Source organism: Gekko japonicus, unplaced genomic scaffold (assembly GCF_001447785.1).
Source record: "Gekko japonicus isolate JY-2015 unplaced genomic scaffold, Gekko_japonicus_V1.1 scaffold33, whole genome shotgun sequence".
NCBI classification, from domain to species: Eukaryota; Metazoa; Chordata; class Lepidosauria; order Squamata; family Gekkonidae; genus Gekko; species Gekko japonicus.
In genome coordinates this window covers 1,475,973-1,485,473 of record NW_015174272.1, presented here as the reverse complement: position 1 = coordinate 1,485,473, position 9,501 = coordinate 1,475,973, and the positions used below count along the sequence as shown (strand labels likewise).

General features: G+C 47.5%; 1 protein-coding gene across 1 annotated transcript; it reads left to right on the top strand.

Annotated features, from left to right (window-relative positions):
• The first annotated feature begins 1,018 nt into the window (after positions 1 to 1,018).
• Positions 1,019 to 8,431, top strand: RND1 (Rho family GTPase 1). The gene is made up of 5 exons (XM_015423667.1): positions 1,019 to 1,224; positions 1,918 to 2,005; positions 3,847 to 3,956; positions 5,518 to 5,652; positions 7,391 to 8,431. The coding sequence occupies exons 1-5, from the start codon at positions 1,105 to 1,107 to the stop codon at positions 7,634 to 7,636; spliced, it is 699 nt and encodes a 232-aa protein (XP_015279153.1). The 5' UTR covers positions 1,019 to 1,104; the 3' UTR covers positions 7,637 to 8,431.
• The last annotated feature ends 1,070 nt before the right edge of the window (positions 8,432 to 9,501 follow it).

The following is a 9,501-nucleotide window of genomic DNA, read 5'->3' as shown; positions in this document are numbered from 1 at the left end:
TGCAGAGGGCACTGCTTCCCGTGGCCAATTTGTCTTTGAGCTAACATGAACTTTTGTATATATTAGTCAAAATTTTGAAAATTTAGAAGAAAAAATGAATGGACCACGGGGGGGGGGGGTTTTGGGGGCGGGAATGGGAATCAACCCCTCAAATGTCATTAATCCACTTGTTACACTTGTACCTACAAATCTAATAAAAAAACTTTTTTCCTTCTTCTGAAAAGAAACGTACTTCCTGGGAACATCTAGTGTTTTGGGGGGCGGGAATGATACTGCTTGAAACTTCTCCCCCCCCCAAGAAACTCTGTCACCAAAATTAGACCACTGACACACAAGTAGGAGCTCCCCCGCACAAGGAAATTTCCCCAATCTAGGGGGAAAAAAGACTGTAGAATTTACATTTCTAAAAATCGACGTCAAAAGAAAAAAAAAATGCGATGTTCTGACTTCTGCGTTTATGCACATTTGACCCTTTCGTCCTGTCAGCAGACAGACAGACACCCCCCCCCCGGGGGGGCCCATTCCTTCGAAGAGACAGGCTCTTGGGTAGAACGCTGCCCGCTTTCCTTGGTCATCGGCTCAACAAACTTAAGTCCTCGAGTCGAATGACTCAACTGAAGCAACGAGGTTCCTTGAAGGCTTTAACCTTCCGTTCTAAGGCTCTGTGCTACGTGGAAAAGCAAACACAGGCGGGCCTCCTTAATTGATTTACAGTTGAGCATCATGACGGCGCTTCCCGCCCATCCCTCCCCTCCGGCTTCATCTGCGCAAAAAAAAGTGAGAAGTCCTTTCCCAGGCGTCGGAATGTATCTTTAAAAGCGCGGCGCGGGGGAGGGGGGGGGGAGACCTCTGACTCAGGCAGCCGGCTCCGTCGCCGGTCATCAAGCCAGAGTCCGACTTCTCCGATTGGTGGCACGAAGTCCCTCCTCCGCCTTCCATTGGCTTCTCAAATTATCTATAAGAACAGCTTTCACTACCTCCCCCCTCCCGAAGCCCGCGGCTCGTTTTAGCCTGCGAAAGAGAGCGTGTCTCGTGAGGACTATTTTGGGTCTTGCTGCAGCATCTCCGTAAGTGGTGCAGCAGGAGACGCCGAACGAAGCCGCTATGAGGGAGAGGAGAGCTCTTCAGCCCGCAGTGGCGAGATGCAAACTGGTTCTTGTAGGGGATGTACACTGTGGGAAGACTGCCATGTTGCAAGTGTTGGCTAAAGACTGCTACCCGGAGGTGAGTGGAGTTGAATCTGAAAGGAAGCGCCTCTGGATCTGTGCCCTCCGATGCGGAAGGTAATGGGGGGAGCTTTACCCCCGGAGTCTGCTGGCTTAAACAGAAAATGCCTCTGACCAGCTTCTTAAAGTAGAACTGCTTATTAATGTTACTGTTCCATCGGAAAGATCGGAGCAGGGGCTGGGGAGGGTCTCCTGAGCAAGCGGAGGCTTACTTATTTTTTTTTAACAGTATTCTGCCTCTTCAGGTTTCTCTGGGACTGTTCCCCAGCTCGATCTCTGGCCTGCCCCACCACCCTGCCTTTTTCTGTTCTCTCTGCCCTTTCCCCCAGAGCGATCTGTGCATGAGAGGGCTAGCAGGGGGAGTGGGTAGACTGTGCCTAATCTCTTTTTAATCTCTTGGTTCTGCTCAAGAGTCAATATGGCTTCTCCCGTTCTGTGGCATGGACTTGATGCGCAGAGCTGTGCACCAGAGTGCCTTGGTCGATCAACTCCTGGTGGCCTCTTCAGGTTGTGTTGATGGGGTGGCTCTGAGCCTTGCCACACTGTGACCCCTCATCAGATCTTGGCGATGGGGAGGCGGAGAGTAGGTCCTTCTCTTCCTTTTGATGCCTTCACTTCCTCCCTAAAGTAGGTCACACAATTTTAGAAGTTCTGGCTCATGACCCCCGGGCTGTCTTTTTCTTCATTGCAGACATATGTCCCCACCGTTTTTGAGAACTACACGGCGTGCTTAGAGACAGAGGAGCAGCGGGTGGAGCTCAGTCTATGGGATACATCTGGTGAGACATCTTTCTCCTTTTGGACGTGGTTGGCCAGGCCTACACCTGCCGGTTGTGCTGCAGTGAAGCTGCCTGGATAGTATAACTTGTAGAAGGGGTGCATCGGTACTGAGAGTCTGTGGCTGTGGATGATGAAATACACATTCCTCAGTGGCTCCGGGTTTGTGTTGGGAAGGGAGAGGGCATCTTGATAACAGCAGCTATAATCAGTGCTTGTTTTGTTCTTCTCTCTTCTTGACACATCTTAGCTTTGGGTACAGGAGAAGGTGCTGCAGATGGGTGTAAATTAAATTCCTCTGCACCCACCTTGGCTGTCATAAGGTGCAGGAGAAGGCTTGGCTAGCCAGAATAGATGGTTTGGATGGAGATGAGTGGGTGTGTATTTCCTTGGTCTTTCAGATGATACTTGCACGATGCAGTGCAGTCCTGAGCTCTGAGACTGGAAATGGGGACATCAAACAATTGGTATGCATAGCCAATGCCTCCTCCTAAGAGAGTGGGGGGGGGGGGAAATCTGCAGATTGCAGGCAGAACAGAGACTTTAGACCTTAAAAGTTGGCATTTTGGCCAAATGGAAACAGTCCCGGGAGACTTCCCCTAAAATTGCCTACTTTGGCTTTAAGGTTAGAATATCTGTAAAGAGATGCTGTGCTGCTGATGTTCCTTTATTGGATCCATAGATGCTGTCCCCCAACCTGAGTCAGAATGAATACCTGAGGGCTAAAGTAATTTTTTTTTAAAACGCTCTTATAAAAAACAAACCTTCCCTTCAGGATTGTGGGGATCTTGAAGGTTGTGAAAGGTGCATGCTTTTCCTTGGTTTAGTTTTTGCTCCATTCCTTCATTTCTTCTTTGGAATGCAAAGGGGGGAGGGACTTGCCCATTGTGCGTGTATTGGGCAGGAACGGAGCGGGGCTCAATGGACTTTGCTGGAGAAATTGGGGGTGGGGGAGGAGGATTGGGGAAACAAGCCCCTCACAATAAAAGGCTCTTGAAGGTATTGTGTGTGTGTGGAGGGGTACAAAGCAGTTACCCTAGCAACTGGGATTGACTGGGGCAGGCAATGGAAGCTCCTGTTGCTTCTGCATCCCCTCTTTTAAAAGGGGCCAGAGGTGGGGGTCCCTGGCTACTTGGATCCCCTTTGTTGCCATGGTGATTGTGCTGGTGCAGGGAGGCAGGGGCTGCTTGCTATTCTACGCACGCAGTGTCTGGACTGCAGAAGCATTTTTGGTTGCTGCTGTTTCTCACAGCCCCCCCCTCCCTGGGATCCAATTGCCTCTTCTTCCCCCTGCACCTATGCAGTAACACCCCCCAACTCTGGGCAATTCCCCCCTCCCATTTTGCAAGCATGTCATCCCTTGCACATCTGCAACCCCTTTTTCTCTACTCACTGCTGAGAGAGATGTTGCTAAGCAACCCCCATTCCTCCCTGTCTGTTAGATTTCCCTTCCTCTCCCTAGATACTGGGGGCATTGTACTCCTCCTGCCCTCAATACTGCTTTGTGGGGAATGAAGAGGGGAGAAGAAGATGGCTTTGATTTATATAACCCTGGCAAAGCTGTTTCCTCTCTTCAGAGCAGACTGAATGCTGAAGGGGTGGGTGGGGGGTGGATGAGGAGAGCCGTGCATGAAAGCGACTGGGGGTGGCTTCAGGAAACTCTTGACCGCCTTATTTTTGCTATTCTTTTGGTAGTAGATAAGCAGAGAAGAGTCTGGTTCATCTTTAAAAAGCATTGTTCTATCCCGCTCTTATTGGAAGTTTTTTACTTTCGTTGATTCTTTTGGCCAAGGGGTGAGGGCTTTGAGCAGCTGTGTAACTTTCCTATCCCCTTTTCCTACAGGATCTCCCTACTATGACAATGTACGCCCTCTGTGTTACAGTGACTCGGATGCTGTCCTGCTGTGCTTTGATGTCAGCCGCCCTGAGACCATGGACAGTGCTCTGAAGAAGGTGAGATCTGTGCACCTGCCCTAGACCATGTGACCCCTGCCTATAAGGCTGAACTTTGTATAATGGCTTGACTGAATGTTTAAAGGTTAAAGGCTGAATGTGCTGCATACATAATGGAAAACAAAGATACTCCTTAATAAGGAAGCGGCGATCCACTACACATGTTTAAGGCATTGCCACTTCTTGTTGGGTCACAAAAGCATGTGAGCTCTCAGAGACGATCGCCAACACTACGGATGCAGAATGTCTTAGGGCAGAGGGCTCAGTGGTACACTACTACCTGGAAAAGACTCCAGTACATTTTTATCTGGCCCCTGGTGGTCCTACCAAGTTTTTTTTTAATCAAAATTTGGTAGCAAAAAAAGAATGTGCTTTTGAGTTTAAAGAGAGTGACCCACACTTCCATTTTTCAAATTTTGTTTGTGTATGTGTGGGCAATATTTGTATGTAATAATTCTGATGGCTTTGTGCATGCTCTTCATTCTGAATTTCTGTTGAAAATACTTTGAACACCTTGTGCACTAAAATGGTAATGTAGTTAGTCCTGGAGTAGGCATCCATTAACTGTGTTCTCTGGGTCAAAACTGTATAGCCAGGTTATCCTTGATTCTCTGGTATTGGTGTCATGTGCAAAAGTGTGCTGTAGTGGTTAGAATGCTAGGTAAGGGTCAGGGGGACTGGGTTCAAATTCTCATGCTGCCGTGATGCTTGCTGAGTGACCTTGGCCCAGCCATTCTGTAGACCTAAGAGACTTCACAGGGCTGTTGAGGATAAAATGAGGCGAGCCACATATGCTGACTTGTGCGGCTTTGAGGAAGTGTAGGACAAAAATGCAATAGATGAACATTGAAATCGTAGTGGAGGAAACAGGTGCCAAGGGCAATATATGCCAAACAGTAATAGATGCTGTTAAGGAGAAAACTTGGGTTGATCAACCCTGCAAGGCATAGCAGTCTACCTGTAACTTGGTAGTTACTGCTGAAGTTAGCATTGGTTTGTCCTAGATTAAAAATTGCATATTAATTTACCATAACACTGAATCACTGCCTGTGGTATTCAAGTCTAAAGAAAGGAGGAGGAACAGTACAGAACTTAAAGAAATTTGCTAATGACACCCAATTGATACTATGCTTAGAATGTCTCTTCTAGTAGCAGTGTCTTCAGACATCCTGGTCCACGATTAGTCCTGATGTTTAGAGATCTAGGGCTGTCTCCCTCTTAAAGACTAAATTCTTCTTTTCATTTTTAACATGGCCCAGGTTTAGAAGTGTTGAGGGTATGTGGAATGTAAGTATTCGTCTTGATGCGTCAGATCTCCTTGTGGAATTGAGAATCCTTGAAATTTCCTTTAGAACTCTGCTTTAAAATCTCACACCCTTCACGGGTCATTATTAGAGAGGAGGTGACAGTGATCTTGTTCCTGAATCTTCCCAGTTCAGGATGCAGATGTCAGCTGAACCCAGAAGGGTGGGGTGATTTGTGCTTTGATGGCATGGCAACGTCTATACTTGTTGGAATATTTGGGGCTCAAGTCACCTCCAAGATGTTTCTCCCTTTCCAGTGGAAGACAGAAATTTTGGACTACTGCCCAAGCACCCGTGTGTTGCTGATTGGCTGCAAGACAGACCTTCGTACTGACCTCAGCACCTTGATGGAGTTGTCCCATCAAAAGCAAGCTCCCATCTCTTATGAACAGGTAAGCAACTCATTGTGCTGATGCAGATCTGTCACTCGGGATGAAGCCTTTTCCCTGGAAGCACAGTCGTCTTCGTTTTTGTGTGGTCAAGTGGTGCTCTGTGTTGGCCTACTTGCGCTTTGATTATGGTAGCAAGTTTTATTAAATTCAAATTCCCCACATGTTCCAGATGCAAGAATTCTTTGGGGAAACCATTCCTATGGTATAAGTCTGTAAGAAACTCCTTACACACTAAATCACATGGTATGTGAAACACAAAAAGGTATTTTGAACAATCCTCTTTTTTTAAAAAAAAGTATTTTGTCCCAGGATGTCTCTTTAAAACCATAGATATTGTTACGGGAATCATACAGTGAGTAGAATAATACTACTTGCTTATGGCTGAGTTGCAAATTTTAAAAGCTTGAAATCCAGTGGGTTTATACCCATTTGTAGCCTCACTTCACTTCAAAGATGTAGTGTGCCAGAACTGGGTTGGCTATGGCTCTTGGCACACATGCACCTCTAATATATGTATAGTCGAGGCATTCCATGCATGACAGTATCCTGGTACTTGCAACACGCATGTAACCTGTACATATTTCATAGGTGCATCCAAAATGCAGTTCATCTGCAAATTTCTACTATGGAAATTCTTGCATTTCCTATATGGCATTTTATTGTTCAACAAGTACCATGGGAAGTCCCAGAGGGGTGGGAGAAACCCGATTGGAAAAGATGGTGTGGGGGAGGAGGACTTTGAACTGAACCACACAAATCTCAGAAGCTAAGCAGGGTCAGCCTTGGCTAGTATTTGGAAGGGTGACCTTCAAGGAATACCAGGGTCATGACACAGAGGCAGGCAATGGCAAACCACCTCTGAAACATCTCTTGCCTTAAAAAACAAGTCTAGCTTGCCACTAAGTGTTGTATAACGCTAAAAGAGCTAGAACTTGTGGCTGCCAGACAATCTTAGGATCTCCTAGCTATACTACACACAATAATAATACAAATCCCACATCCCCAATCATTAAAGGACACTTTTTGCCAATATTAAAAGAGGATCACAAGTAAATGCAAGTGCCTAGAGGTTCACATTATAGACTAGGTTCACATTAGCTCCAGTGTTCTAAATTGAACTGCCTTAGCAATAGAGGGGTGGCACTGCTGCTGCTGTTCTCTCAAAACAGCCACGTTCCCTAGGGTTGTCAGCTCCGGGTTGGGAAACACCTGGAGATTTTGGGGTGGATCCGGGGAGGGGGGGTTGAGTAGGGGAGGGACTTCACTGATGTATAATGCCATCACGTCCACCTTCCAGAGCTGCCATTTTCTCCAGGTGAACTGATCTCTGTTACCTGGAGATCAGTTATAACAGCAGGAGATCTCCAGCCACCACCTGAAGGTTGGCAACCCTAACATTCCCCATTCTGAATTCCAGTGAATTCTCAAAGGGCCCAGATAAAAAGCAAGAGATTTGTTGTTTCCCAGACTGCATAAGTGTGGGACATTGGACTGCTTCATGGGAGCATTTAGCATAATAAAGTCTAGGCACAGTAGGGGTGACTTGCCTAGTGAAGGTACCATGCAAATACTGCTCTGTGTAGGCACAATAATTGCTACCCAAATGCTAGTGCCATGAGACACACTCCGGTGTGCTGAGAGCAGTCTTCTGTGTCATGTTGTGTTTTCCCCCCTGGTTCCGACGCCTTTCCTGTAGGGCTGCTGGCTGGTTCTTATGTCCTCTGCTCTCTCTTTGCAGGGCTGTGCTGTGGCCAAGCAGCTTGGAGCAGAGACCTATCTGGAGTGTTCAGCATTCACGTCAGAGAAGAGCGTGCACAGCATCTTCCGGACAGCGGCATCTATCTGCCTCAGCAAGGCTGGCCCCCAGCCTCCCAAGAGCCCAGCCCGAAGCTTTCCCAAGAGACTCCTCCGCTTGCCCAGCCGATCTGAGCTCATCTCTTCCACTTTCAAAAAAGAGAAAGCAAAAAGCTGCTCTGTCATGTGAAGGGCTGATCCGCTTCTGGGAACAGAGGGTAGTGGTGGTGGTAGAACAGCTGTGGACTTTGGGCCCTTCCGGTTGGCCCTTCTGGGGGCAGGGAGGGGGGCTGCCTGGCTCCCGTGGGCCAGGCCTGGAGAATCCAGAAAGATCAAATTCCCCATCCCACCACCACCACCACTCCAACTTCAGCAGGCCTGTCCATCCTTTCCACATTGCAAACGCTTCCCCACCATGCAGCTGCAATGTGCGCTTCCAGATAGACACGAGGGGGAAATCAGAGTTTGGCTGGACAGTGAGGGCGGAGGCTGGCCCAAGGCACGACCTGCTCGTGAAGGCCCTTGAGGGCTGGCGTTGCACCATCTTGGACAGTAATGGCTCCTGTGGCTGTTCCACGAGTCTGAGGGTTTCAAAAGTATTCCTCCCCTCTTCCGACGCACAGTTAATAATCTCCCATTGGCCCTAGTCCCCTTCTCCATCTGCTTCTTGTCTCATTTGCCTGTCTGAAGCAGGCTGATTGCAGATACCTGTCCCTCCCCCTCCCTTCAGGTGCCCTCCCTTTCATCTCCTCTAGAGTGGAGGCGTCTGTGTGTCCTCTTTGTCTCCCCCAGGAGATGACAGGGGGGTGGGTGGGAGAAGGGAGTGACTGTTTTATAGACATTGTCTCTTTGTGTGTGGAAGAAATATGGGGGAGGGAAGAGGAGGGAAAATCTGTTAAATGTTCAGTGTTATTAAAAGGAAACCTTATTTATTAATGAAAAATATAATGCAGATTAACAGCCTGTTCAAGGGGGTTTCGTATTTGTCATTTTCATTCTTGGACTTTCCCAGGCATGGGGAATGCAGAAGAAAGAGGCTTACAGATACCAGGCCAAGATGAACCTTGGATTTCCAACTAACACCTCCACCTTTAAGAAACCTGGCTTATGTCCAAAAATGTTTACAGAGGCCATCATTCAGTCAGTGTGTGTGTGTGTGCATGCTTTGCATGTAGAAGTCCCCAAGTTCAATTCTTGGCTTTTCCAGTGAAATAATTCTTGAGGTGTGGAACTAGTAAGGATATCTGCTTGAGGCTTTGCAGAAGCACTGCCAGTAATATGATTCTGTATAGGGTAGTTTTGTGTGTTCGTATCCAACCCCTTTGTTACCTTCTTGATCTGAGCCTGCAGAGCAGTTTCTCAAACTCTGCTATAGTGAACCTCCTTGATTAGAGCTGAAAACTAGACTTCTTGAGTATAAATCTGGTCATCTTGGGCTGAGTCTGCCCAGCTGTTAGTTGGCAATGCTATGCATTGACTCTAAGGCAATATGCAAGGGAGGCAGGGAATCTCGAAACCTGAGATGGATTCCACTACTGGTGGTTCAATCTGGTTGCTTAAATTGGGGGGGGGGATTTGCCCATGCCGCAGCATTCCTATCTTCCAAGGACCTTTGTGCCTTCCTGTGACATGAGAATGGGAGAAGGATATGGTGAAGACACAGATTTAGTATGTGAAAGTTGATGGCCATTTCTGGCTTCCCGGGCAGCCCTATCTAGTGTGCCGGTTAGCTTCATATGTCCATTCATGTGTGTGTGTGTGGGGGGGGGGGTGCACGCACTTGTGTTGCCAGGTCTAATCTCTCTTTTATTTGCTGTATCCCTGTTTATTGGTGGCAGTTAGGGCAATTTCAGTGGATGGCTTCTTTAGCAGCTGCCATTGTCTGTCCTAACTTACTTCCAGCAAGGCTAAAAATGTTAGGGTGCAATGCACAGGAATATGACTTGATCAGCAGCTTTCAAGCAACCTGTTTTCACCTTGACTTGTCTGCAGTAGAACTCATATTATACTGAATCCTGGGGCATGTTTTAGGGTGCACAATAAATTCATGTGACC

Coding starts and splice junctions, on each gene's coding strand:
- RND1 (XM_015423667.1), top strand. CDS start 1,105: ATGAGGGAGAGGAGAGCTCTTCAGCCCGCAGTGGCGAGATGCAAACTG. Junction 1,225..1,917: donor CTAAAGACTGCTACCCGGAG/GTGAGTGGAGTT, acceptor TCTTCATTGCAG/ACATATGTCCCCACCGTTTT. Junction 2,006..3,846: donor CAGTCTATGGGATACATCTG/GTGAGACATCTT, acceptor CTTTTCCTACAG/GATCTCCCTACTATGACAAT.